General features: G+C 37.1%; 1 protein-coding gene across 1 annotated transcript in view; it reads right to left on the minus strand.

The window, feature by feature from the left end:
* Positions 1-25,922, minus strand: part of Nipbl (NIPBL cohesin loading factor) — a 175,198-nt gene that overhangs the window by 21,129 nt on the left and 128,147 nt on the right. Inside the window, exons 20-34 of the mRNA XM_045132157.1 lie at positions 25,610-25,710; positions 23,953-24,091; positions 22,386-22,468; positions 21,632-21,764; positions 20,045-20,188; positions 16,095-16,184; positions 12,992-13,206; positions 12,797-12,899; positions 12,033-12,131; positions 11,788-11,934; positions 11,192-11,326; positions 9,396-9,494; positions 8,139-8,192; positions 1,741-1,849; positions 429-565 (exon numbers count right to left, since the gene is read on the minus strand). Coding sequence (XP_044988092.1) covers positions 429-565; positions 1,741-1,849; positions 8,139-8,192; positions 9,396-9,494; positions 11,192-11,326; positions 11,788-11,934; positions 12,033-12,131; positions 12,797-12,899; positions 12,992-13,206; positions 16,095-16,184; positions 20,045-20,188; positions 21,632-21,764; positions 22,386-22,468; positions 23,953-24,091; positions 25,610-25,710 — 1,788 coding nt within the window. The remainder of the gene's footprint in view (positions 1-428; positions 566-1,740; positions 1,850-8,138; positions 8,193-9,395; positions 9,495-11,191; positions 11,327-11,787; positions 11,935-12,032; positions 12,132-12,796; positions 12,900-12,991; positions 13,207-16,094; positions 16,185-20,044; positions 20,189-21,631; positions 21,765-22,385; positions 22,469-23,952; positions 24,092-25,609; positions 25,711-25,922) is intronic.

Consider the following 25,922-nt stretch of genomic DNA (forward strand, 5'->3'; position numbering starts at 1 on the left):
AATGTTTTAATTTTCATTTTATTTTAGGAAAATCTAATAGCATCTGTTAATACATTAATAATTCCAATATGATATTTGATTTCCATATTCAGTATACTGCTCTATGATGAAATTTAAACAAATGAAAAGCAAATTCAGAACCCACAGTCAGGAACTCTGCTTCATTCACTTTTGAGGGCTGAATTTTAACACTTACTAAGCAATCACTGTGACTTAAGAGCTAACAAAGAAATGGAATCTGAATTTTGTTTATAATACATCAGAAAACTGATGCATTTAGATAACTTGCTATATATGTTTGAACATATATTTGAATTGGAAACACAGTTGATCTGTCAATGAAAATGTGGTCACCATATATAAATACTAAATTTAAAATACTAAGATGTTTTACGTAAGACAGAAAAATAAGATAGCTCTGTACTTACACTACATTTAGTGGTAAGGTATGGCTGCATAGTCATGGCATGTTTAACCATGAGCTGGGGTCTTATTTTGCTGAATAAGAATAAAGTGGTTATGCAAGCTACCAATCTTCCAGAGTTCACACCTTTATTGTCAGAGTCTGGAAAAACAAAGAAAAATAAGACACTGAAATATGAAAGAGCAGTGGAAAGTAGACATAATATTAGTTATTTTACTCACTATTATCTCCTGATAGATATGCCTTTATGCCTTAATAAAATGGATTAGTAATAGAACATCTGCATTTCATTTTGTCATAGAACTCACATATACTGAAGAGAAAGGCAAAGGGGTTTTACTATGAGAGGTAATTCCATACTATGAGGAATTAATTCCATACTATGAGGACTCAAGTTAAAAAGTATGGTGAAGTCCAGGATGGGGAAAAACATGAAAACCAAGACAAAAGGATAAAAAGAAAAAGGAAATTGGAAAATGAGAAAAAAAGTAATGGAACACTCTTTATGAGAATTAAAAAGATCAGTAATTTCCTTGAGTGCCATAAATGGTACCTGTATCAGAGAATGACCAAGGCTGGCAGTTGCGTCTCATGAATGTGCACTAGGTGATGGGAAGTCATGTCAGTCTTTCAAATTATTTAAAACTGACAGGAAATTTTAGACTTGTGACTGGTAGACAATGACAGATAATATAAAATATTAAGTACTTTATTTACACTTCGCGTTTTAAAAGATTTCTAGCTCAAGATTAAGAAAAGTTTGTATAGCAATTACAAATAAATGTCAGGATTGTAGTATAAATCTTGAACAAATTCATTTTGAGAGAAAGCTTTTTTGGTTCTTTCACAGTAGGGTCTCAATCTAGCTCAGGCTGACCTCAAACTCTCATGATCCTCCTACTGCTGCCTCCTGAGTGCTGGGATTAAAGGCATGTGCAACTACGCCCAGCTTCAAATTTTATATAATTTAAATAACACCTTTTGCTGAATGTTATTAGCTAAGAACATACTGGGCTCTGGACTTTCTTAACCTTATCCATGTTTAACAGAACACCTAAATGTCTATGAGACGCTGAAAGATACTTACAAGAGGTGAGGGTTACGCTTTTGTTATACTGTCAGACCTAGACCATCAGTCTGCCCTCACAAAATACTCCAGAACATCAGATGGTATTTATGACAGGAAAGCAAAACTACTCTTAAGACTGAAGCAATTGATTAGACAAGCAGAGCCAGAGGGAAATATGAGAAAAGTGCCTAACATACTTAAAAATCTTGCAAAAGTAACTTAAGGACTGATATATAAAATGTCTTACCAGCTAGAGATTCCTCATATTTAAGAATGTGCTCAACTAGGTTATCAACAAGTTGAGTACAAGCTTTCTTCACAGGCTTATATGAGGAATCCTCTTCTGACTTCAATAACTATATATGTATATATAGAAAAAAACCCAGTATGATTATTCATTAGGCAATAATAATATAAATAAATTCATTAAACATGTCCATAAACAGTATCTTCCAATTTGTTAACAATTTAATATGGAAGTGCTAATAAACAAAAATATATGATGTGCTTAAAAGCATCTTATAAGTCAGGAATTTGCAAATTCAACAATTTTAGTATGATGTATTTAAACTGCTGTGTGCATGACCTAAGGTGGACATGAGAAAGAGAGGAAAGCTGACTTTCCTTTTTTCTCTTTTCAAACCAAACCAAAGAGTTTCACTCACTATATGGCTGAATTATACCACACACTTTGCAATTATAATGGTAAATTTCATGTTATCCTTTGCCAAAGCATTAATAAACAATACCGAGAAATTGTTATGATTAGTGATGAGACAAAAATCAGTCTAACCACAGCCAAAATGTCAAATGAATTTAATCTTTCATAATCATAGGTCAAGGAAAAGTTACCTTTTATTTGTTTTGCCAATAACAATTAGCTAAAATATTTCCAGGGGTTATTAAAGGAATCAAATTTTAAAAAATGTATTTATTTATTTGCATGTTTGTGTATGGATGCACCAGAGCCTCTTGCCACTGGAAAGAGAATGGCAGAAGACTGCACCACTTTTGTGTTGGACTTTATGTGGGTGGCTGGGGAATTGAACCCAGGTAGGCAGGCTTTGCAAGCAAGCATCTTTACCTGCTGAGCCTTCTCCCCAGCCCCAGGAATCAGAATTTATATGATTTCTGTGAAGAACTCAAGCACTATTAGTTATAATTTTCTGCAGTAGCATAAATGTGTTCTATGTCTTTGATGTTCAACATAGTTGCCATGAGTCACTAGCAGTTGTGAAATTCTGGAAATGTACAAGTATGACTGACTGAAGAACTAAAGTTAATTAAACATTTAAATTCAAATTTAAAAAAATGTATGTGGCTAGTATTGTATGGAATGAGTTTAAGCTTTTAATATAAGATGCATGAGTAATTAAAAAAACTGATAGTAAACTGTAACATAATATACATATTGTGCACTTTTCCAATTAAAACAAAACAAAACAAACAAACAAACAAAAAACCCAAAGACCTTCACTTTACCAAGTTTCAACTCTGAACAGCAAATTCTCCTGACCCAATCCATATCTCATTTGCTTAGGCAGCTATCAATAACAACTGCTAGCCTGGTCTTTTAAAGACTTTGCAGACAAGTGCCTTAACTGCTGAGCCATCTCTCCAGGCCATAGCTTGGTCTTTTTTAAGGTATTGTAAAAAATTATTTCCTTATTCCTGTTAGTATTTTCCTATGACATTAAGTGCATGAACAATAATTAATTATAAATTTTTGCTTATGACACTATTACCACTGACTGGTATCTGCAATTTAAATGTATTAATTATACATAATGATCTGCTGTGAACCCCACCTAAGAACATTTATCTCCAAGACACTCCTTTTTTTGACCTTATGTTCTTAATTTACTAATAAAAAAATTATCCCTTGCTTGAAGAAATGTCTAAGGCCCGAGGAGATGGCTCAGAGGTTAAAAGTACTTGCTTACTGGAACATGCCTTTAATCCCAGCACTTGGTGGGTAGAGGTGGGAGGATGGTCATGAGTTCAATGCCACCCTGAGACTACAGAGTGGACTCCAGGTCAGCCTGGGCTAGAGTGAGAACCTATGACAAACCAAAAAAGTGCTTGCTTATAAAGCCTGACAGTGTGGGTTCAATTCTCCAGTATCACATAAAAGCTAGACCCATAAAGTGTCACATGTGTTTCAAACTCATCTGTAGAAACAAGAGGGCATGGAGTACCCATATATTCTCTCAAGTAAATAAAGAAATCAATACAATTAAAAGATGTCAGGCTGGAGAGATGGCTTATCAGTTAAGGTGCTTCCCTTTGAAGCCTAAGGACACATGTTTGTATCTTCAGATCCCACATAAGCCAGACACACAAAGGTGAGGCTAGTGCAAGGTTCTACATGTCCACTAAGTGGCGAAAGTGTCTGGAGTTCAATTGCAGTGGCTGAGGCCCTGGCATGTTAATTCTCAAACTCTTTCTTAAAAAAAAAAAGTCTAAGGTGTATGTATATATATGTATATATACACACATACTGTTTGTGCCTTTTTTTTTTGTTGTTAAATTTTTTTTTCAAGGTAGGGTCTGGCTCAGGCTGACCTAGAATTCACTATGTAGACTCAGGGTGGCCTCGAACTCACAGCAATTCTCATACCTCTGCCTCCCGAGTGCTGGGATTAAAGGTGTGCACTACCACGACTGGCTGTTTGTGGTTTTTTAAAAAATACTTTTATTTATTTGCAAGGTGGGGGGGGGAGGAGAGAGAGAATGAGAATGAATAAATATGGGCATGCCAAGGCCTCTTGCTGCTGCAAATGAACCCCAGATGTATGCAACACCCTGTGCATTTGCTTTACATGGGTCCTGGGGAATCAAACCTGGGTTGTTAAGATTTTGCAGGCAAGTGCCTCAAATGCTGAGCCATTTCTTCAGCCCACTGTTTGTAGTTTTGATGTTCAAATTTAACACAACTAGCTTATTTGTTGTCTTTTGTTACGTGTTTTTCACTTAGCATCATGCCTTAACTGTAATTCAGACTGCTCTGAATAGCTGTTATTTTGTTTTGTTTCACTGTGATATATACATTGCATATATACCACATGTCATTTATCCATTTTTTTTACTCAGATTAATGATAAATTATATATATAAATGTAAACTTAGTATACGCTCTGTGTATGTATGCATCCCAATGCATACAGGCACAAAATTTTCTTCAATATACACACTGGAGTAGAAATGCTGGATCATAGCCTACATGAATATTCAACTTTATTTTTATTTATTTGAGAGAGAGATAAATGAATTAATGAATATGGGTGTGCGAAGGCCTCCTGCCATGGCATACAAACTCCAGACACAGGTACCACTTTGTGTATATGGCTTTACTCAGATACTAAGGAATCAAACCTGGGCCATTAGGCTTTGCAAGCAAGCACCTTTAACCACCATTTCTCTAGCCCTAAATATTCAACTTTTTGAGATAATTTTATAAAATATTTTTTGGAGTGACTATACAGGCTAAATAACCCTTATGTGAAATACTTGCAACTAGACATATTTTGGATTTTGCATTATTTTGGAGTATATCTCCTTATAATAAAATGAGATGTCCTGGGCATTGACTCAAATTTAAATATGCAGCTTGTTTATGCTTCATATATACTTTATACAACTCGTCTGAAAGCAATTTTAGGGGATGGAGATGGCTTAGCGGTTAAGCGCTTGCCTGTGAAGCCTAAGGACCCCAGTTCAAGGCTTGATTCCCCAGGACCCACATTAGCCAGATACACAAGGGGGTGCACATGTCTGGAGCTTGTGTGCAGTGACTGGAGGCCCTGGCACACCCATTCTCTCTCTCTATTTGCCTCTTTCTCTCTCTGTTGCTCTCAAATAAATAAATAAAAATAGACAAAAAAATTAAAATGAAAGCAATTTTAGTATTCCAAGTTTTAGCTGTCACATGAGGTCAAGTATACAATTTTCAACCTTTGAGTCTTGTCAGCACTCCAACCTTTCAAACTTTGGAGCATGTCAGATTTTAGATTTTCAGATTAGTGAGTTCAACCTATTAACACTTGCTCACTGATTGGCATGTTGTAAGACATTATTTATTGTCTCTTCTTTTTCTTTCATATTTTATGAGACAAAGTCTTTCTGTACTTGCACTTAACCCAAGTTGGCCTTGAACTCAAGATTCTCTTGCCTAAGCTTCAGGGATCACAAGCTGGTGAACCACAATTCCTGGCTGTTAGTTAACTGAACTTTTCAATGACGTTTTCAAAACAAAATCTGTGTGTGAAAGTATGGGTGGGTCAGAGAACATCAGGCATGGATCCTTGCCTTCCACACAGTTTGAAGCAAGAAGGTCTCTTTGTTGTTTGCTGCTATGGATGCCAGGTTAGCTGGCCCATGAACTATCAGGGATTCTCCTTTCTTCACCTCCTATGTCACTGTAAGTGTGCTGAGATTACAGACAGATGTGTTACTCACCTGGTTTTATGTGGGTTCTGGGGATCTGCGCTCAAGCTCTTACACTTGTATAGCAGGTGCTTTTATCCACTGAAACTTCCCTTCCACCCAGCCCTTATTTGTTATTTTCCAACCTCATAATTGTTTTGCTAATCTAAAAGTGTAAAATGTGGTCTTCATTTTTATTTCTCATGCAGATAATGACACTAAACACCTCAGAACCCAAATGTTCCATTTTATTTATGCTATGCAAATTCTCACTATTAATCCTCTCTTGGTTAAATCTTAAGTATCTTTTCCTAGCTTGCAATTTACATATTTGCTTTCTTTAGGATGTCTTTTTTAAAAAATGTTTTATTTATTCATTTATTTTAGAGAGAGACAGGTAGAGATGGACAGAGAGAGAGAGAGAGAGAGAGAGAGAGAGAGAGAGAGAGAGAGTGTGTAGGCACACCAGGACCTCTAGCCATTGCAAATGAACTCTACACACAAGCATCACTTTGTGCAGCTGGCTTTATATGGGTATTGGGGAACTGAACCTGCATCTTTTGGCTTCTTGAGCTTTGCAGGCAAGCATCTTAACCACTAAGCTATCTCTCTAGCCCTTTTTCTACTTTTATTAAAGTTTTTGTTGAAGCAGGGTCTCACTCTAACCCAAGTTGTCCTTGAACTCATGTGATCTTACTATCTCAGCTTCCAAGTGCTAGGGTTCAAGTGATCCTTCCACCTCACCCCTAGGACTAATGGCATGCACACCAATGCCCAGGTTTTTTATATATATATATATAAAGAGAGAGTGAGAGAGAGAGAGAGAGAGAGAGAGAGAGAGAGAGTGTTTTTTTTTTTCTTCTTGAGGTAGAGCAGAGAGAGAGAGTTTTTTTTTTTTCTTGAGGTAGAGCCTAGCTCTAGCCCACTTTGACCTGGCATGGCTTAAGATGTCTTTTGATTTACATAAGCTCTTTTCTTTTTTGTGGTACTTGTGATTGAATCAAGAGCTTCTTGCATGTACATGTACCACTGAACTATACTAGCCTACCCAACCCCCCTATTTTAGTTTAGTTTTTTGTTTGTTTGTTTTTTTGAGGTGAGGTCTCGCTCTGGTCCAGGCTGAACTCAAATTCACTATGTAGTCTCAGAGTGGCCTCGAACTCATGGTGATCCTTCTACCTCTGCCATCTGAGTGCTGGGATTTAAAGGAGTGTGCCATTACACTTCCCAGATAAAATGCTGATAAATTTTAAAGCTGGAAGGTAAATAGTTTTACTTGAATTTTTTTGAGATAATTTTCCTTTTTAAAAAACAAAAACATAGGAAGATGGGCTGGAGAGATGGCTTAGCGGTTAAGCGCTTGCCTGTGAAGCCTAAGGACCCTGGTTTGAGGCTCAATTCCCCAGGTCCCACGTTAGCCAGATGCACAAGGGGGCGCATGCGTCTAGAGTTTGTCTGCAGTGGCTGGAGGCCCTGGAGTGCCCATTCTCTCTCTCTCTCTCTCTGCCTCTTTCTCTGTCTGTCACTCTCAAATAAATAAAAATAATAAACGAAAAACAAGAAAAAAATCCAGTTATGCAACTAAGAAGACATTAACTGTGGTTTAATTCTGTACTACTATAGGAAGATCTATGCATTTTGTAGCATGCCAAATAGTGTAATTACACATTTAAGGTAATTCTTATATCTATTCATAGATCTTGTGAATATTACCTAAATGAAATGAATAAGAAAAAAATTATCTGAGAGCAAGGAGAAGTAGAATTTCAGATAGAGATTAAAAAAACTTTTAAAATACCCATATAATTGATTAAATAAGAAAACTAAAAGAAATATTAACCTTAACACTGAAATTAACTCCTACTAAAAACCAAGCATTTAAGAAAGAACTGTGAAGGGCTGGAGAGATGGCTTAGTATATAAGTGCTTGCCTGTGAAGCCTAAGGACCCTGGTTCGAGGCTCAATTCCCCAGGACCCACGTTAGCCAGACGCACATGGGGTGCATGCGTCTGGAGTTCGTTTGCAGTGGCTGGAGGCCCTGGTGCGCCCATTCTCTCTCTATCTGCCTCTTTCTCTGTCTGTCGTTCTCAAATAAATAAATAAATCTAAGCAAAAAAATTAAAAAAAAAAGAACTGTGAAGTTTTCTTTAAATTATGAAGTCTATATGAACTGACTTTCTGTTAAATTTTATATTATCACAAGTCAAAACAACACTCACATTTTGAAGGAGTTGCTCAAACCAGTCATATCCAGTGTCTCTGCATGCTGCAACCTGAAGGGGGAAGATGACAAAACTTAAAATTAAAAATTTATTTAAAAACACATATTCTGTTTATTCTGTAGAACGAAACATATGCTATTTAAAATGTCAAGATTATGTCTAAGGGTCTAAAGCTAACTATTTTTTTTCCTGTAACCTAAACATTTGCTAGCGCTACAGAATTTTTAAAACTATTTACCTTTATTTACTTGGTGGCAATGGGGAGGGGGAATAGATAGCAGGGTGGGGATGGAGGCAGAGAGAGGAACAGAGAGAAAAGAAAGAAAGGTTGCACCACTGTTCCCTGCGACTGTAAATGCAATCCAAACACATGCGTTGCTTTGTGCATCTGGCTTTCCATGGGCACTGGGGAATCTAAGCCAGCCTGGTAGGTACTGCATACAAGCGCCTTTAACTGCTGATCCATCTCCCTAGTATGCTGCTTTAAAATTTTATTCCAAAAGTATCTTAAAAAAGTATTAAGTAAAGCCAGGAGTGGTGGCACATGCCATTAATCCCAGCACTTAGAAGGTTGAGGTAGGAGGATTGCTGTGCGTCTGAGGCCAGCCCTAAGACTAATTCCAGCTCAGCCTGGGCTACAGGAAGATCCTAAGCTTGAAAAATCAATCAACCAATAATAATAAATTAATTAATGCAATATATTAAAGATCAATATGTTACTGAATTACAAAAAAAAATAACATACCCACATTCTGTCAGAACAAAATCTGTAGAGTCTCAAACAACCAAAATGAACAAATTTGTTTCTTAACCTTCTAGATGGTAAGGCATCAGTGAAAATGGAGATCATGTACATTTCTTATATTTAATACATTAGAAGGTATTCAGAATCAGAAAATTATAGCTCATATATGCAATAAAGAAATTAAAGTAGTATACATTCGTATTTTCTCAAAAAGGTAGGAAGTACTGGGTCTGCCAGTTGCTATACCGGGGCTGCTGTTTCTCTTCCCCCTTAATAGAGAAACAGGGCTAGTTCACTATTGATGCTTCTGTCAGTGAATGCCAAGAAGCTGAGCTGTGTCAAGTCTTATCTTACTTGTGTCCTTCAGTAGCTCCAAAATTATTAAGGAAGCAACACTAAGTGTCAAGTTTAAGCCAACAGCTCATCACCTCATCTCCTCCTTCAGAGGAGAGGGGTTTCCACCAGATCTGCACTTACAATGACCACACATCTGTGACCATTCTTCTTACCACATCAGTGATGTTCAAAATTTTCCTTGTCATTGCTTCTTTGTCATTATGTGGAGTTGGAGTAAACCAGAGTTTTTGGAATGTTTCATTTACTAATTTCTGTAAGAAGAAAAACATCCAATCAATAAATACAACAAAGATGGTAACTGTTTAATCCCCAAATTTTGATAAGACTAACACAAAACTGTAATAAAAAAAATTTCCAGGGCTAGAGAGATGGCTTAGCAGTTAAGCGCTTGCCTGTGAAGCCTAAGGACCCCGGTTCGAGGCTCGATTCCCCAGGACCCATGTTAGCCAGATGCACAAGGGGGCTCATGCATCTGGAGTTCATTTGCAGTGGCTGGAAGCCCTGGCGTGCCCATTCTCTCTCTCTCTCTCTTTCTGTAGCTCTCAAATAAATAAAATAAACAAAAAAAAATTTCCAGGTTTTCTTAAGTTGTAAATTTCCTCAGTTAAGATGACCAACTAAATTCCAAAATTATAATTAATGGATGGGTAGTATTATGCTCACACTAAAACTTCTGCAAAATATAATTTCAAATGTTTATGACCCAACTAAAAAATATATATATTTTTTTCTTCGAGGTAGGGTTTCAGTCTAGCTCAGGCTGACCTGGAATTCACTATGTGGTCTCAGGGTGGCCTCAAACTCATGGCGATCCTCCTACCTCTGCCTCCCGAGTGCTAGGATTAAAGGCAAGTGCTACCATGCCTGGCTAAAAATTTTTTAAAAATACTTTTAAAGGGAGAAATTTGTTCCAACATTGGCCAAGCTTAAAAGGGGAAATCAAACATATTATTGCATATATATGTAAATTCATGCAACTTTTTTTAAAAAACAGTTTTATTTATTTTCAAACAGAGTAAAAAGAGATGGAGGGAAGGAGAGAGGGAAGGAAAAAGGGAGGGGAGAAAGAAAGAGAATAGGCATGCTAGGGTTTCCTGCCACTGCAAAAGAACTCCAGATGGATGCGCCCTTTGTGCATCTGGCTTTAAATGGGTACTGAGAAATTTAATCCTGGTTCTGAGTCTTCGTAAGTAAATGCTCTAATCACTGAGCCATCTCTCCAGCCCTTACTCAACTTTTAAAAAAGTATTAATTACTAACTTTAAAAACTAAGCATACACATTTGAAAAATTATGATAACCTCAATCTGATGACAAGCATTTTGGATAGAATGCAATCTTTATAAGGATATAAATAAATATTATAATGGCTGAACTGGCTAGAAAAGTTCAGTGTTTTTTTTTTAGATTGATTTATTCACTTATTAGAGAGAGAGAGAGAGAGAGAGAGAGAGAATGGGTGCGCCAGGACCTCCAGCCACTGCAAACGAACTCCAGACACATGCGCCACCATGTGCATCTGGCTTACGTGGGACCCGGAGAATTGAACCAGGGTCCTTAGGCTTTGCAGGCATGCACCTTAATGGCTAAGGCATCTCTCCAGCCTGATCACTTTTTTTAAAAAAGGAATTTTCTTGTCTTAAAATATTTTCTTTATTAATTTATTTGAGAGAGACAGAGAGAGAATGGGCACACAAGGGTCTCTAGCCACTGCAACAAACTCTAGATGCAGGTGCCACCTTGTACATCTGGCTTAGGTGTGTACTGGGGAATTAAACTTGGGCCCTTTGTCTTTGCCAGCAAGCATCTTAACTGCTAAGCCATCTCTCCAGCCCAGGATCAGGTTTTATTAATATACAATACAGAAAAAATTCAATAAAACTTAGATATAATAAACATGATTTCAAGCATTAATGAAAAAGTAATTTTACATTTCATCAATTTCTTACCTTAATGCCCTCTTCATCATTGACTCTGCGAATCATTTTTACACACATTTCTGTAATCTTTGGAAATGTTGGTTGTTCAATACAGATGTCTCTTAAGATCTTTATTACTCTTTTCCTTACACTGATACCAGTATCCTGTGAAGAAAAAGGTATTTTCAAATGTTAGAAAAATTGAAATGCTTTAGTTCTGGGAAATTTAAACAACAGAGAGGATGGGCACAGCATGCCTCTTGTCACTGCAAACAAACTCCAGATGCAGGTACGACTTTGTGTATCTGGCTTTACGTGGGTATTGGGGAATTTCACTTGGGTTAACAGGCTTTGTAAGCAAGTACCTTTAACTTCTTTCTTTCTTTCTTTTTTTTTTTTTGGTTTTTCGAGTACGGTCTCACTCTGGTCCAGGCTGACCTGGAATTAACTCTGTCATCTCAGGGTGGCCTTGAACTCATGGCAGTCCTCCTACCTCTGCCTCCCAAGTGCTGGGATTAAAGGCGTGCGCCACCACACCCACACACTTTTCTAATGCAATTTAAGATGAAGCATGACACTCCAGGTAAACTATACTCATGGATTACAAAATGGCAAAAAAAACATACCAATATTCTTTCAATCAGCATATCATAATACTGCTCAGCAAGCTGAGGCCGACAAAGGACAAATCGACCTAGTAATTCTACTGCGGCTTCTCGGACACTTGTAGAGTTATCCATCAATCGTCCATGAACTCCTCGCTGCATATCAAGCTAAAGAGAAGAAAAGAAATATAATTTATCCTAAGTAGAGATAACATTCTAGTTTGAGTAGAAAAGAAAGTATGAATAATTATGTTTGCTATCTTTACCCTTGCTAGAATACTGGGGTCAACAGCAACAACCTCAGATAAACACTTCATGGCTTTTGTTCGAACAGCAATTGCATTTTCACCAAGGACTCGTAGTATCTGTCAGGTAAACATTAGCATGTACATAATTTTCAGAAAACATCAAGTTTAATAAGCATAGCATGAAAACATATGGAAGAAAATCTATTACATATTACCTTTTAGTTTTTATGTGAGCAAAACATCTATTATCTTACTGATTTAAACTGGAATTCACTATGTAGTCTCAGGCTGGCCTTGAACTCACAGTGATCCTCCTACCTCCACCTCCCAAGTGCTGGGATTAAAGATGTGTGTCACCATGCCTGGCCTAATTTAAGCTTTAATTTACAGATCAGTACATGTGGTAAGTGAACCCTTCTATATTCTGGGGTCTTTGCTTAATCTTGGAACTTTTCAACACAATGCTAGTTATTCCCCCATGAGCCCACAGTCTCATTAAACCTCTGCTATGAGTAACTTTAGGATATTTAGTATTAGCCATTTACCATAATGTTATAATTGTTGATTTTCATGGTGTGTACACATTGATACAAATTGATATGCCTTAGTTTGTAAAACAAGAAGTCAATGTGTAAATGGCAAGCAGAACTAAGGCTATTTCCACAAATATGTTAATACTGAAACATGCTGCTTGTGTAATCTTTAAAACCTATGTTCAACAATGAACAGTCACTATATATTACCTCCACAAATATCCAGAATCAGAAAATGAATCAGTTTACCTGTGTCAAATAAATATCAAAGCTCTGGGCAAACGGCCTCATAGAGGCCAAGTATCGAACAATCAAGCATGCATCATCATAGTCCACAGTATCAGAGTTCATCCTGCAAGAATTAATTAAATGTTTTTATTTGTTCTTTGTAAATAGCTGCTGATGACATCTACATGTCTAACATCTTTTTTCTCTGGATCTTACTTTAATGTGCTGAACTGAGAAGGTGTTGTTTTGATAATGCTTCTAAGAAACTTTTTCCGGTTTTCAGCTCGATGCATAATTTGACCAGTTGTTTCAATTTCTTTTGCATGATGTGTTCCTTCAGATGTTTCTTCATCTTTTTGTGATTTCATAGCTTTTTCCGTTTCCAGAGTTGTGTCACGGAACCACTGGGCTATGTAGAATTTACGAGAAAACTGAAAAGAAATTAGATAGATTTTTAGCTTGATGCAATCAGTTGACATGTGTTTAGTAATTACTAAAGTTAGGAGTGCTCACAATCAAGAATGCAAGTATTAAGGTTTAATTAGGTAAAAACAGATTTTAATACAGAAAATGTGGGGCTGGAGATGGCTTAGGGGTTAAGATGCTTGCCCATGAATTCTACGAACCCAAGTTTGATGCCTTAGCACCCACGTGAGCCAGATGCACAAGATGACACATATATCACATATAGTTTGCAGAGTCTGGAGGCCCAGGCATACCCATTCTATCACTCTCATGTGCCTCTCTCTACCAACAAAATATTAAAAAGGACAGAAGGAGAAAGGCCTAAGTGAGGTCAGTGGAAGAGATCATATAAAAGAAGGGTGGGGGGGGGGAGGAGGGTCAATCAAAATTCAAGATATTCTGCTTAAGAAACATGAAGAAAATCTACTTTCTTGAATAATAAATAGCACACCCAGAAACCATAGACTGCTACTAGAAAACTTTCAGTGCCAGGGATGGGATACCTTCCAGTTGAGTTGTTAGCCAGGGGGGTCCCTGTTTCCTCCAAAACATTATAGGCTATTGCTAAGAGGCCCTTGGTCTTCCATAAGAGATGGTAAGACCCTATTGCTGAAGACTTCACATACCTGATGGCAAAGTCACTGAGAAATCAAGCTGGTGCTGAACAGAAAACCTTTTCCCTTTCCAGCCAAATGAAAGATGGAAAAAGCTGCACTGTATGCAGTTTTATGGGAGACAGAAGTCATTAGTGGTGAAAACAGTGGACTCTGGAAACCTCAAGTTTGGTCAGACACGCCAAATGACTGAATGAGTGTAATAGTGGCATGTCTTCTCTCGGGGAAACCAACTGCTCTCTAATTGGATTGAAGGCCCATTCTATGGAAGGGAATACATGCCTGGTACTGAAAACCTAATCAAAAGCCTATGGCATGGGAGGTCATGAGCCTTAGGGGTATAAAGCCTGCTCTTGTCTGGATAAATGCATATATTACCCTCACCAAATTGCCCTGAAAGCAATACACTTAATGTTCATACTCATATGTTAATGCTACTCTCACTTCTGGTTAGAAAAGCTTCTCTTTTCAGATGGCAATGACCACTGTGATGACCCAAAAGGCAACACAGTGCTGAGAAGAAGGGACGGAGGAGAGTCCAACACTGAAACACCTCACATCTTCCAAGGCTCAGGGTCCTTTGCAGAAGAGGTGGTGGAAAGAATGTAAGAGCCCTACATACAACTGGACAGAACCTGGCCTCTATATCTAAGACCTCGCAGTACCTAGCAATACCCACACGAGACCTTCATACTAGGAGAAAAAGATGATTACATCAAATTAAAAGAGAAACTAGGGCTGGAGAGATGGCTTAGAGTTCGTTTGCAGAGGCTGGAAGCCCTGACGCGCCCATTTTCTTTCTCTCCCTCTATCTGTCTTTCTCTCTGTGTCTGCTGCTCTCAAATAAATAAATAAACAAATAAATAAACCGAAAAAAATTAAAAAAAAAAAAAAGAGAAACTAGCCAGGTGTGGTGGTGCATGCCTTTAATCCCAGCACTTGGGAGGCAGAGATAGGTGGATCACTGTGAGTTCCAGGCAACCGTGAGATTACATAATGTATTCCAGGTCAGCCTGTGCTAGAGTGAAACCCTATCTCAAAAAAAAAAAAAAAAAAAAAAAAAAAAAAAAAAAAAAAAGCTGGTTGTGGTGGCACATGCCTTTAATTCCAGCACTTGGGAGGCAGAGGTAGGAGGATTGCCATGAGTTCGAGGCCACCCTGAGACTCCATAATGAATTCCAGGTCAGCCTGGGCTAGAGTGAGACCCTACCTCGAAAAACCAAAAAGAGAGAGAGAGAGAGACTAATGGAAATTGGGAGGGGATATGACAGAGAGCAGAGTTATGAAGGGGAAAGCAGGGGAGGCGAGGGAAATACCATGGTTTGTGTCTGTAAGTATAGAAGTTGTCTAAGACAGAAAATCTGAACTATCCCAACTGACAAGACAATTTATATGTAACTTTAACTATTTATATTAATGTCAAAAGATAACAATACAACATAGTATAGTGATATCAATTACTTGACCAATGACATAATAATGACTTAATAAAATTACATGGTGAATCAACTGGAATAGTAGGGCTGGGGATATAGATCCAGTGCAAGGCCTGAGTTCAATTTTCAATAACACAAAATAAACAAGCTAAAAGAGAATGGATAAGGCAGCTGTTTGCAGACTTTCAACTAGAATAGCTTAGAACTAATGGATAAAATGGTGAAGGTAGAAGACATCCATCTATTTTCAAATTTTACCTTATTTGCATAAGAAATACACAAATTAATTATCATTGAAACAAACAATGAGGTACACCAATACATTTATTTTACAAATGGAAATGGAAAAATGTAGTAGTTGGCTAAGTAACTCAGTGATTATTTATCTCTTTTAATTACATACCCTATCAGTTAAATATATTAGGTAATAAATATGATGGAACTATATATATATTATATACATATATAAACACAATATACATGAATTACATATACATATGAAAATCTGAGTTTCTTTGCATATGGCACATAATCATTGTGAGGCTCACTGACCAGGCCTACATTGAAAAGTAATGTATGAAAACATTCCCACATGTTTCTCTCATCAATGTAAGTTCAGTATACTACAACAAAAGCAACAAGAGTTACAGAAGAAAAATTAATTCCTAAGGATTTTTAAGTGTTTAGATGAACAAGTATCTCTGTCTCAAAATCAGTATTTCAAACCACTTCCCTTTCTTTCTCTAATTCCCTCACTTTTTTTTCACACCCAGTTTCAATTTAAAAAGCAGACATGAATCTTACCACTAGTGAAGGATCAGTCTCAGTGTTCTCATCCAAATAGTCAAGCAATGCCTTTTGCAATTGTTGGATTTCATCTTCTCCTCCTGAGACCTTTAAATTATCAAAATACAAACAAGCAAAATATGACTGGTAGTTTGTTACTGCTTTCTGACGACAGGGCTGCATTATGTAGCCTAGGTTGGCATCAAAGTTGTGATTTTTTGACCCAGGCTTCCATGTGCCAGATTATAGGTATGTACTCCTATGCCTGGCTACTAGTAGGTGTTAATAAATCTCCAGCCCTGGGTTTTTCTTTTTAAGTTTTGTTGTTGTTGTTGTTGTTGTTATTTATTTATTTGAGAGTGACAGACAGAAAGAGAAAGAGGCAGATAGAGAGTGGGAGAGAATTGGAGTGCCAGGGCCTCCAGCCACTGCAAATGAACTCCAGACACGTGCACCCCCTTGTGTATCTGGCTAACGTGGGTCCTGGAAAGTCAAGCCTCGAACTGGTGTCCTTAGGCTTCACAGGCAAGCACTTAACCGCTAAGCCATCTCTCCAGCCCCTGGGTTTTTCTTTTTAAAGAAGGAGAGAGCCAAATGTGGTGGCACACACCTTTCATCCTAGCACTTGGGAGGCAGAGGTAGGAGGAACAATGTGAGTTTGAGGCTACCCTGAGACTCCATAGTGAATTCCAGGTCAGCCTGGGCTAGAATGAGACCTATCTTAAAAAACAAAACAAAACAAAGCAAGGAGACACCCCTATAATTTAGCTTTGCTTTTTTTTTTTTTTTTTTTTAGTCAGGCAGACTCTCATGTATCCCAGGCTGATCTCAAGTTTGCTATACAGTGAGAACCTCAGCCTTTTAGTATAGTTAACAGAAACTGTTACTATCTGTATTAACACTCACTATAGATTTTAGACAGTATTTATGAAAAACTTTTTATAATCGAGATGAAAATAGTACTTTATTTCATGTAGGGTATTAAGAATAAAACTGATGAGGTGTTTATCTACTTTAGGTGGAAAAAAGGACTGAATTTGTAGGTTCTGTCAAAAGTTATCCAGCAGAAATTGAATGAGTTGAGTTCATGTCTGATGCTCTTGAAAACTTTGTTGTGTCAGAAAACTCTTCAAATCATAATGGGAACATAAAGGGATACACAAAGCCTATTTAAAAGGTGTCTCACGGGCTGGAGAGATGGCTTAGCGGTTAAGTGCTTGCCTGTGAAGCCTAAGGATCCCGGTTCGAGGCTCGGTTCCCCAGGTCCCACGTTAGCCAGATGCACAAGGGGGTGCACGTGTCTGGAGTTCGTTTGCAGTGGTTGGAAGCCCTGGCATGCCCATTCTCTCTCTCTCCCTCTATCTGTCTTTCTCTCTATGTCTGTCGCTCTCAAATAAATAAGAAATGAACAACAACAACAAAAAAACTTAAAAGGTGTCTCACTGGTCAAATGTAAGGGAAATTTGAGCATTAAAATGATGATAATAGATTATAGTCTATTAAAGGGGCCCAGGAATGAGTATTATGTTTGGATAATAATGAGTTTTTGTAAGGTAGGGTCTCACTCTAGCCCAGGCTGACCTGAAATTCACTCTGTAGTCTCAGGGTGGCCTCAAACTCCCAGCAATCCTCCCACCTCTGCCACCTGAGTGTTGGGATTAAAGGTGGGTGCCACCACACTTGGTGAGAACTCTTAAAAACAATTAAAACAAAAATTTAGTTGCAAGCAGAGAAGGATATAGAGAAGAGAGAGAGAGAGCAAGAGAGAGAGAGAGAGAGAGAGAGCTGCAAGCAAACTCCAGATGCACTGGCATCTGACTTTACATGGGTACTAGGGAAATTAAGCTGGGTTCTTTGGCTCTATAGGCAGGCACCTTAACCAACAAGCCATCGCTCTAGCCCTTGAGTATACATTACAGAGAAAGAATGGTATAAACATTACTATAAGGCTCTTATCCAAATCCCTCAGCTACTGACAGTTCATGGCATTTACTTTCATTCTCTTTCTAAGTATACACATAAGTTTGTATGTTCACGCATATTTTGTTTATGGGAGTTTGCTTTAGTATTCATTACAACCTTCTGAAGGGCTTGTTAAAATACTAGCTGAGTTTCACTTCAGCAGATCCTGGGAAGGTCCTAGGGATTTATATTTCTAACAAAAACTCCAATGAACAAAATATATGGACACACATGTGTCCACTCAAACAGAATGATAGAGTACATGCCATGACATCTCATAACTAAGGAATTTGAATAAAAGGGTTATGGCAACTTCTGTACTAGTCTTTTTTTCTGTTAGCTGTGAAATTATTTCAAACACAAACCACAGTCATAGTTAATGACATGGACAAAGTTACAAACAAAGGAACATAGCCAGGCATGGTGGTAGACACCTTTAATCCCAGCACGTGGGAGGCAGGGATAGGAGGATTGCCTTGAGTTTAAGGCCAGCCTTGGACTACAGTTGTGAATGCTAGGTCAGCCTGGGCTAGAGTGTGATCCTACCTTGAAAAAAACCAAAAGGTTAGAAAACAAAACCAGGATTTGTATATGGTAGAATTATCACTTCATTTATACCTTTAAAACATTTAAAATTTTTAATTTGTACCTTAAAAAAAGAATAAAACACTATACACCTAGGGTGAACACTCCCTAAGAAAACAAAATGGAGAGACGCCTTCCTGACGCTTTCCAATATAAGACACTAGGAGCAGGGCAGTGGGCGGCTTCATGAGCCCTTTAGAAACTCATGAACAGTAAAGCTGGAGTGCCTGGTTCTTTAATTATAGTATAGTTCTGCACATCAGTGAGACAAAGGACTGAGCTCAGAAACCAGGGCTGACTACTGAGGCACACCAAATATAAACACATTTTATATACATCAACAATGGTATACACAAAAAAAGGAAACTGAAGATTTAGATAAGCCATTTGGAAGTTGTTGCTAGACATTATTTACTCTAAAATATCAACTTTTTAGCCTTTGAAATGCCCTGTTTCAGAAGTATAAATCTTATTTTGGGAGGCAGAGTGTAGATCAGTGCTAAGCACTTGCTTAGCATGTGCAAGGCCCTGGCTATTACTCTAGTACCAAAAAAGATAACCCCCCTCCAAAAAAAGAGAAAGATAAATAATTTTATTTAACCCACAAAAGTTAACACTAAGATACAACAGTATCTAGGGCAGAGCTGGAGAGATGGCTTAGTCGTTAAGCGCTTGCCTGTGAAGTCAATGGACCCTAGCTCTATTCCCCCAGGACCCAGGTAAGCCAGATGCACAAAGTGGCTCTTGTGTCTAGAGTTCGTTTGCAGTGGCTAGAGGCCCATTTTTCCTCTATCTGCATTTTTCTCTCTTTCTGTCAAATAAACAAATAAAAATTAAAAAAAAAAAAAAAAGGAATATCTAGGGCAGTCTCCTGGGCATTGCAGCGCACACCTTTAATCCCAGTACTCGGGAGGCAGAGGTAGGAGGATCACTGTAAGCTTGAGGCCAGCCTGGGACTACAGAGTGAGTCAACCTGGACTAGAGTGAGACCCTACCTTGAAAAGAACAAAAAAACAAACAAAAATCTATGGCTGAGATGTAGTTCAGTTGGTAGAGTGCTTGCCTGATGTGCATGAACTCTGAGTGTGATCCCCAGCACTGCATGGTCTAGGTGTGGTAGCACATGATGTAATCACAACACTCAGAGGCATGAGGGTCAGGAAGACAGGTTATCTTCTTCATATTGAGTTCAAACCCAGGCTGGGGTACACAAGACCATTTCCAAAAAGAATGAAAAGCATGAGGAAACATTTAAAGCAGGGCATGGTGGTACACGCCATTAATGCTAGCACTCGGGAGGCAGAGGCAGAGTCTGAGCCATCTTGAGCTAAAGTGAGACTCTACCTTGAAAATATAAAAAGCATCTAAGAAAGCAAGTAGTTACTAGTTATGCACATAACTTTGCTTCTTTGTCTCAATACCTGTTTTAAAATTCGTTCTATAGACCCTTGATCCATTTTGCTGGTAACAGCATCCTTCCTAAGTCGTGCAGCCACAGTTCCAAGGTAATCAAGAGATGCCACTCTTAAAGCCATTTCTGTTGACTTGTTACTGAATTGATGCACCTGAACATTGAAAATGTGATATTACTGAGTAAGAATTTCTTAGGGTAAAAGTTTGATACTTATGAAACATTATCATAGTTTCACAATAGTAATCTTACTTTTTCAGTTCACAAAAAATTATGTAAAACTTTATATTGTACAAATCCACATATTCTTTTAAAAATTGTTATTTATTTATTTATTTGAGAGACAGAAAAAAGGCGAAAGGGAAATGTATGGGTACCAGGGCCTCTTGCCACTGCAAATTAGTTCCAGATACATGTGCCACTTTGTGCATCTGGCTTTATGTGGGTCCTAGGAATCAAACCTAAGCAATCAGGCTTTGCAAGGAAGTGCCTTTAACTGTTGTGCCATCTCTCTAGCCTCAATATTCTTTAAAAATGAAAAAAAGAGAGCTGGGCATGGTGGTACATGTCTTTAATCCCAGCACGTAAGAGGCAGAGGTAGGAGGATCACCATGAATTCGAGGCTACCCTGAGATTGCATAGTGAATTCCAGGCCAGCCTGGGCTAGAGGGAAATGCTACCTTGAAAAACCAAAACATAAAAAAAAAAAAAAAAAGAGGTCTGGAGACATGGCTCAGCAGTAAGTGCGCTTCCTGTACAAACACAAGGGACTGAGACTGCCCAAGTCTGAATCTCTACAACCCATAAAACAGCTAGGTATACACATATGTGCCTACAGACCCAGTCCTTTAGGGAATCACAGACCTGGAAAATGCTGGAGCACATGAAAAAAATAGCAAGCTCGAGGATTATTAAGAAACTCTAGCTCAATAAGAACAGGTGGAAAGGTGATGGAGCAGGACAACTGACTTTCCATTCCAGCAACCAATGTGAGAGTACGGGGGGGGGGGGGGGGGGGGGGGGGGAGGGAGGGGGAGTGTTGCCTTAAGAATACATACAATTGCATATACAATACATATATATGGTGGAGGGAGGGAGAAAGGCAGGCAAAAAATTAAAAAGTGAAAAGAAAAATCAATCCCTTTCCATTTTCCTGCTGTATTACATGAAGATTAAATAGTACCATGACTGTAGAAACACTCTTAAAAATGTCAAAAGGCTCATGCATTAGTCACTTTTATGTTTTTAAATGAATAACTTCAAGAACTTGCAACTGAATATTGGGATTTTTTAACTAATAATGCAAAAGCCTCTAGTCCCTCCCTTAAAAAAAATCTTAAAGCACTGTAATCATATATATATATATGTACATACATACATACATACACATACAATGCAATGAAAGTATTTTATAAAACTCACAACATTTTAGTTTTCTATAGGTACTGACAATATAACGTAGTGATGCACATGCAAAAATAGAGATGCAATGTTCATGTTTTCTTACACATTTTTAAGTATTCATCATCTGTGAATCAGATACATCCTCATTATGGTGTCTTCTAGTAATCTAAGAATCTAAATGCTATGCTCTTACCAACAGTCTCCCTAACAAACTAAGGAGTAATTCAGCAGCGGGCCACTCAGGCTTATTGACTGTTGAAAGAAGGTCTTGAACAAAGTTTTCAAATAGTGGTCTGTAATCTTCTTCACCTTGCTTACTACCACATCTGTTTCAAGAAAAATCATGCAAAGTATGTTATTTGAGGTGACACGTCTACTAACATGACTAAACTTGTATTAGCTAGGTATTTTTTCTCTGTATTTAGTAACAAGGTATGTGATAGCACATTAAATAAAATATGGTAAAAAATGAACCTATTTTCCAAACTCTTATTTTCCCTTAATTGTAGGTAATTCATTTATTAACTAATATTTTCGTTATTCTCTGGAAGTTATATCATTTGTAAAACCTGGTAACATTTTTTTTTCTACACTCAATTCTCATAAATTGTTATTAAGCCTGAGTGACCTCTTTCCATAGACTTTCCTATTCAAGTAGAATATCCCAAAATGAAGGAAAGAAAAATTATACATAAAATTATAATATAATTTAAAATAAAATATATATACATAACTTCAATATAGTGCTTAAATTTTGGGGTCCAACACAAACAAGTTTACCAAATGTTTAGATGTAATATTCTGCCTCATTTTAAAGATCAAGAAACAAAGGACTACAAAAACATATTCAGGTTCAGATTATGGCAGGAAATTAATTTCTCTTTCCCCTGAGTAAATTACTCCTTTACCATAGAAAATAAAAATCATATTCCATTCATTTTACTCACTTTTTAAGGAAGATGGAAAGGAAGTTTTGGGCTGTTCTCATAGCTGTTTCATAAGAGTTAGTAATGACAACATCCTGGTCAACCTAGAGTGAGAAAAATGAATTTATAATGATAGAACAAATAACAAATTAGGTCAGTTGCTATGGCCATGTTATTACTAAGTAGACGAAGCACATTTAAATACTTCATTTTTTATTTATTTGAGAGAGAGAATGGGTGCACCAGGGTCTTCAGCCACTGCAAAAAGAACGATACATGTGCCACCCTGTACATTTGGCTTACGTGGGTCCTGGAGAATCAAACTGAGGTCCTTTGGCTTTGCAGGCAAACACCTTTGCTGCTAAGTCATCTCTCCAGCCCACTAAATATATTTTAAAGCTTTACAAAAATGTAAAAAATGGTTGAGTTTCTTTATTAAAATAAGAATGAGATATATAAAAGAAAAAATATGGTATCAGTAGTTGATTATCATGATCCAGATCAGAAGAAGATATGAAGTAAAAGTACTTTTCAGGATTGGGGATACAGCTCAGTGGTAGAGTGTATGCCAGTGCCACAAATAATAAAATAACTCAATCCAGCTGAGAAAACCTTAGTGAATAAAAAATACGAAATGGAGGGCTAGAGAGATGACTAAGTGGTTCAGGTGTTTGTTGGCAAAGCCTAAAGACCCAGTTTGACATGCATCTGGAGTTCATCTGCAGTGGCTAGACGCCCTGGTGTGACTATTATCTCTATCTGCCTCTTTCTCTCTCAAATAAATTAATACATACATAAATAAAATGTTTTAAAAATAAACAAAAACAAAAAACCAAGAAAAGTTCTAATTCAATAATGTTAACCAGGAATAAAAAAATAATTCACAGTACAATTTTATAGTAATTAGAATCAATCTGACTTGAGTTATATGTATTAAAAACAATGTTGAGTAAAAGAACTAGCTATAAATACATCACTATAATTTATGTAAATTGTAAAGCAAAACTACCCTGTGCAAATAGACACTGATAAATTAAATGGAAAGATATACATACTACTAACATGCGCCATCAATGGCAAGAAAGGGAAGAAGAGAAAAAGAGCTCAAAAATTGCCATTATATTCACTTGGTTATTAAATATTATTAAACACACATGCGTACTAAACTGGCTACAACAGAATAAACTATTCCTGTTTAACTTAGCTATGAGTTACTCATCAAAGAATATGAACTCCTTCACACGACTTCTACATCAGTTCTAATTACTTGGTATCCCTACATATTACATATGACTGTAATATTCACTTTCACTGTTTAGGTATAGACCTGTTAAATATTATTACTCTCATTATATAGCCAAAAACAAAAACCCAGAAATTAAGATGCTTTGTGTGCTTCATGGAATGTAATTATGAGTCAGAACCAAAACATGTCCTTAGCCCTTGTTTACCTGTTCAGTTAGCATTCTATATGGAGTGTCAAGCTCAGTTATGAACCTTAATAAAACAACTTCAGTTTTACAGGCACGACAAAGAATATAGATGTTTCTGTCTAGTAAAGTTATAAGACCTTTATACATTTCCTTACTTTTTTATTTGAATCCTCTTCTGAATTAGCGTCTTTTTCTGATGATGGTAAGTGAACTACACACTGAATAAGTTGTAAAACGAGTGCTGTGACCATCTGAATATACATAGGTTCACCATCCATATCACTACTATTTAACCTTTAATGAAGAAGACACAACTTAAATTATGTCAACTGTGAAAATAATCTCATTTTACATGTTTACCATCTGAAAGTTTCAGGATGCTTTTAAAAAAATCGTAAGTATTTCTGGTCATTTCCTTTGCTGCTTTATAAATATTATTTTGTCCAGTTGGTTTAGCCCAGGCTAACCTGGAACTCACTCTGTATCCCAGGTTAGCTTCAAACTCATGGCAATCCTGTCTCAGCCTCCCTAATGTTGGGATTACGGACGTAAGCCACCATGAGCGTCAAGTCTAGTTATTTTTAATACATTAGACATAAATATCAAGTGTTTATGAATGCCAGAGGAAAAGTACAGCATTTAATATAAAACTTTTTACTTTATATGTTAAAAGTTTACAACAAAAGAAATACCAAATCACTTCAAAACATGTCTTTCAAATTTCCAAATGCCCATACATTTTGATAGCCATCTCCTGAATCAGGTAGCTATCTGGTCAATAAAATCTGTCACACAGTTAATTCATTTTTGTTGCTTTAGAGACAGAGTCCCACTCTACAGATTAAGCTGACTGAGACTCACATTGTTGAGCACACAGGCCATACAGCTGCAGTGACAGTGACTCTCCCAGCTATGCCTTTCCAGTGCTGAGAGGAAAAGGGGATGCCCCACAACAGGCCAACACTAACTCTTAAACCACCTGGGTTAGAGTGTGAGGTCTGAGACACTAATTATTAAAAGCCAACTTAAATGTGCTTTATTCTACAGCTATTGAAGAAATCTAAGAATTCCTCTACAAGTTTAGCAGGTAACAGATATAAGTTTATCAATGCATGCTTAATCCCAAAAAAAGATAACAGCAGCAACCTAAAAAAATAACTGTATATACTAGGCCAATGCATTTAACCATCAGGAACATTATGTGATAAAAGCAAGGATTACCTGTGATAGCAAAGATAAGGTTCATCACAGGAATAAAAAACACTCACTCCTCAGTGCACTTAATCTCATGTCTCTGCTCTATACTATTCTCAGTGTCATCTCTCACTTCTCTCAAGTACTATGCTATCTCTTAAGTCCAAGTTCCCTACCATAGCTCAAACAGCCTGATTGACTCTTATAAGCCACATTTCCTATTATTGCTTTTCTTATAGGCCAGGGCTGATTTTGACCTACAGTACCCAGAAAAAATTCTGGTTTTGCAAGTGGAAGGAGGGGAATTCTCTTGCATAAGGGTAAAAGATGTTAACAACATGCTACAAATACAAAGCATAGACCAGCCAAGGTCATCAAAGTCTGGTTCAAATTGCCAACTGTCCCCAAACTAAACAAATTTGCCATGGGTCTTTACATTTTAGGATCAAAGAACATGTTTAAGTCCTCCAAATAGCCTATGTTTTTTTTCACACATTTATGCTATTTTTTACTGTTTGAACTGTCTTTTTTTATATAACCTTTAAAGCCAGATAGAAATAGGGACAAATACAAGTGTGATAGTTACAATATTAGATAGATGAATTCTGCTGTAGTTACCTGAAATTCCTTAAACTCCTCTTGCTAGTTGGTAATCTTGCAAGTGAAGTAAATATTTCTTCCAAAATCAACTGCCTATGCTTTTCATATCTTGAGAATACCTGTGGTATTATAATTATAATATTGCTAAATAAACATTATAATAGAAACAAAAGTAACAATGTGAAATAAAAATATTTGCTACTTAGAATTAAACTTGTGATATTTTTAATAGTAATGGCATAAAAAAATCTATCCATATCTTGTTAATTATCCAAGTCTGAGAGTACAATTTCACTTAGATGGGTATGATACTTTAAGTAAGGAAGTCAGA

This window comes from Jaculus jaculus, chromosome 13 (genome assembly GCF_020740685.1).
Source record: "Jaculus jaculus isolate mJacJac1 chromosome 13, mJacJac1.mat.Y.cur, whole genome shotgun sequence".
In the NCBI taxonomy this organism is placed as follows: Eukaryota; Metazoa; Chordata; class Mammalia; order Rodentia; family Dipodidae; genus Jaculus; species Jaculus jaculus.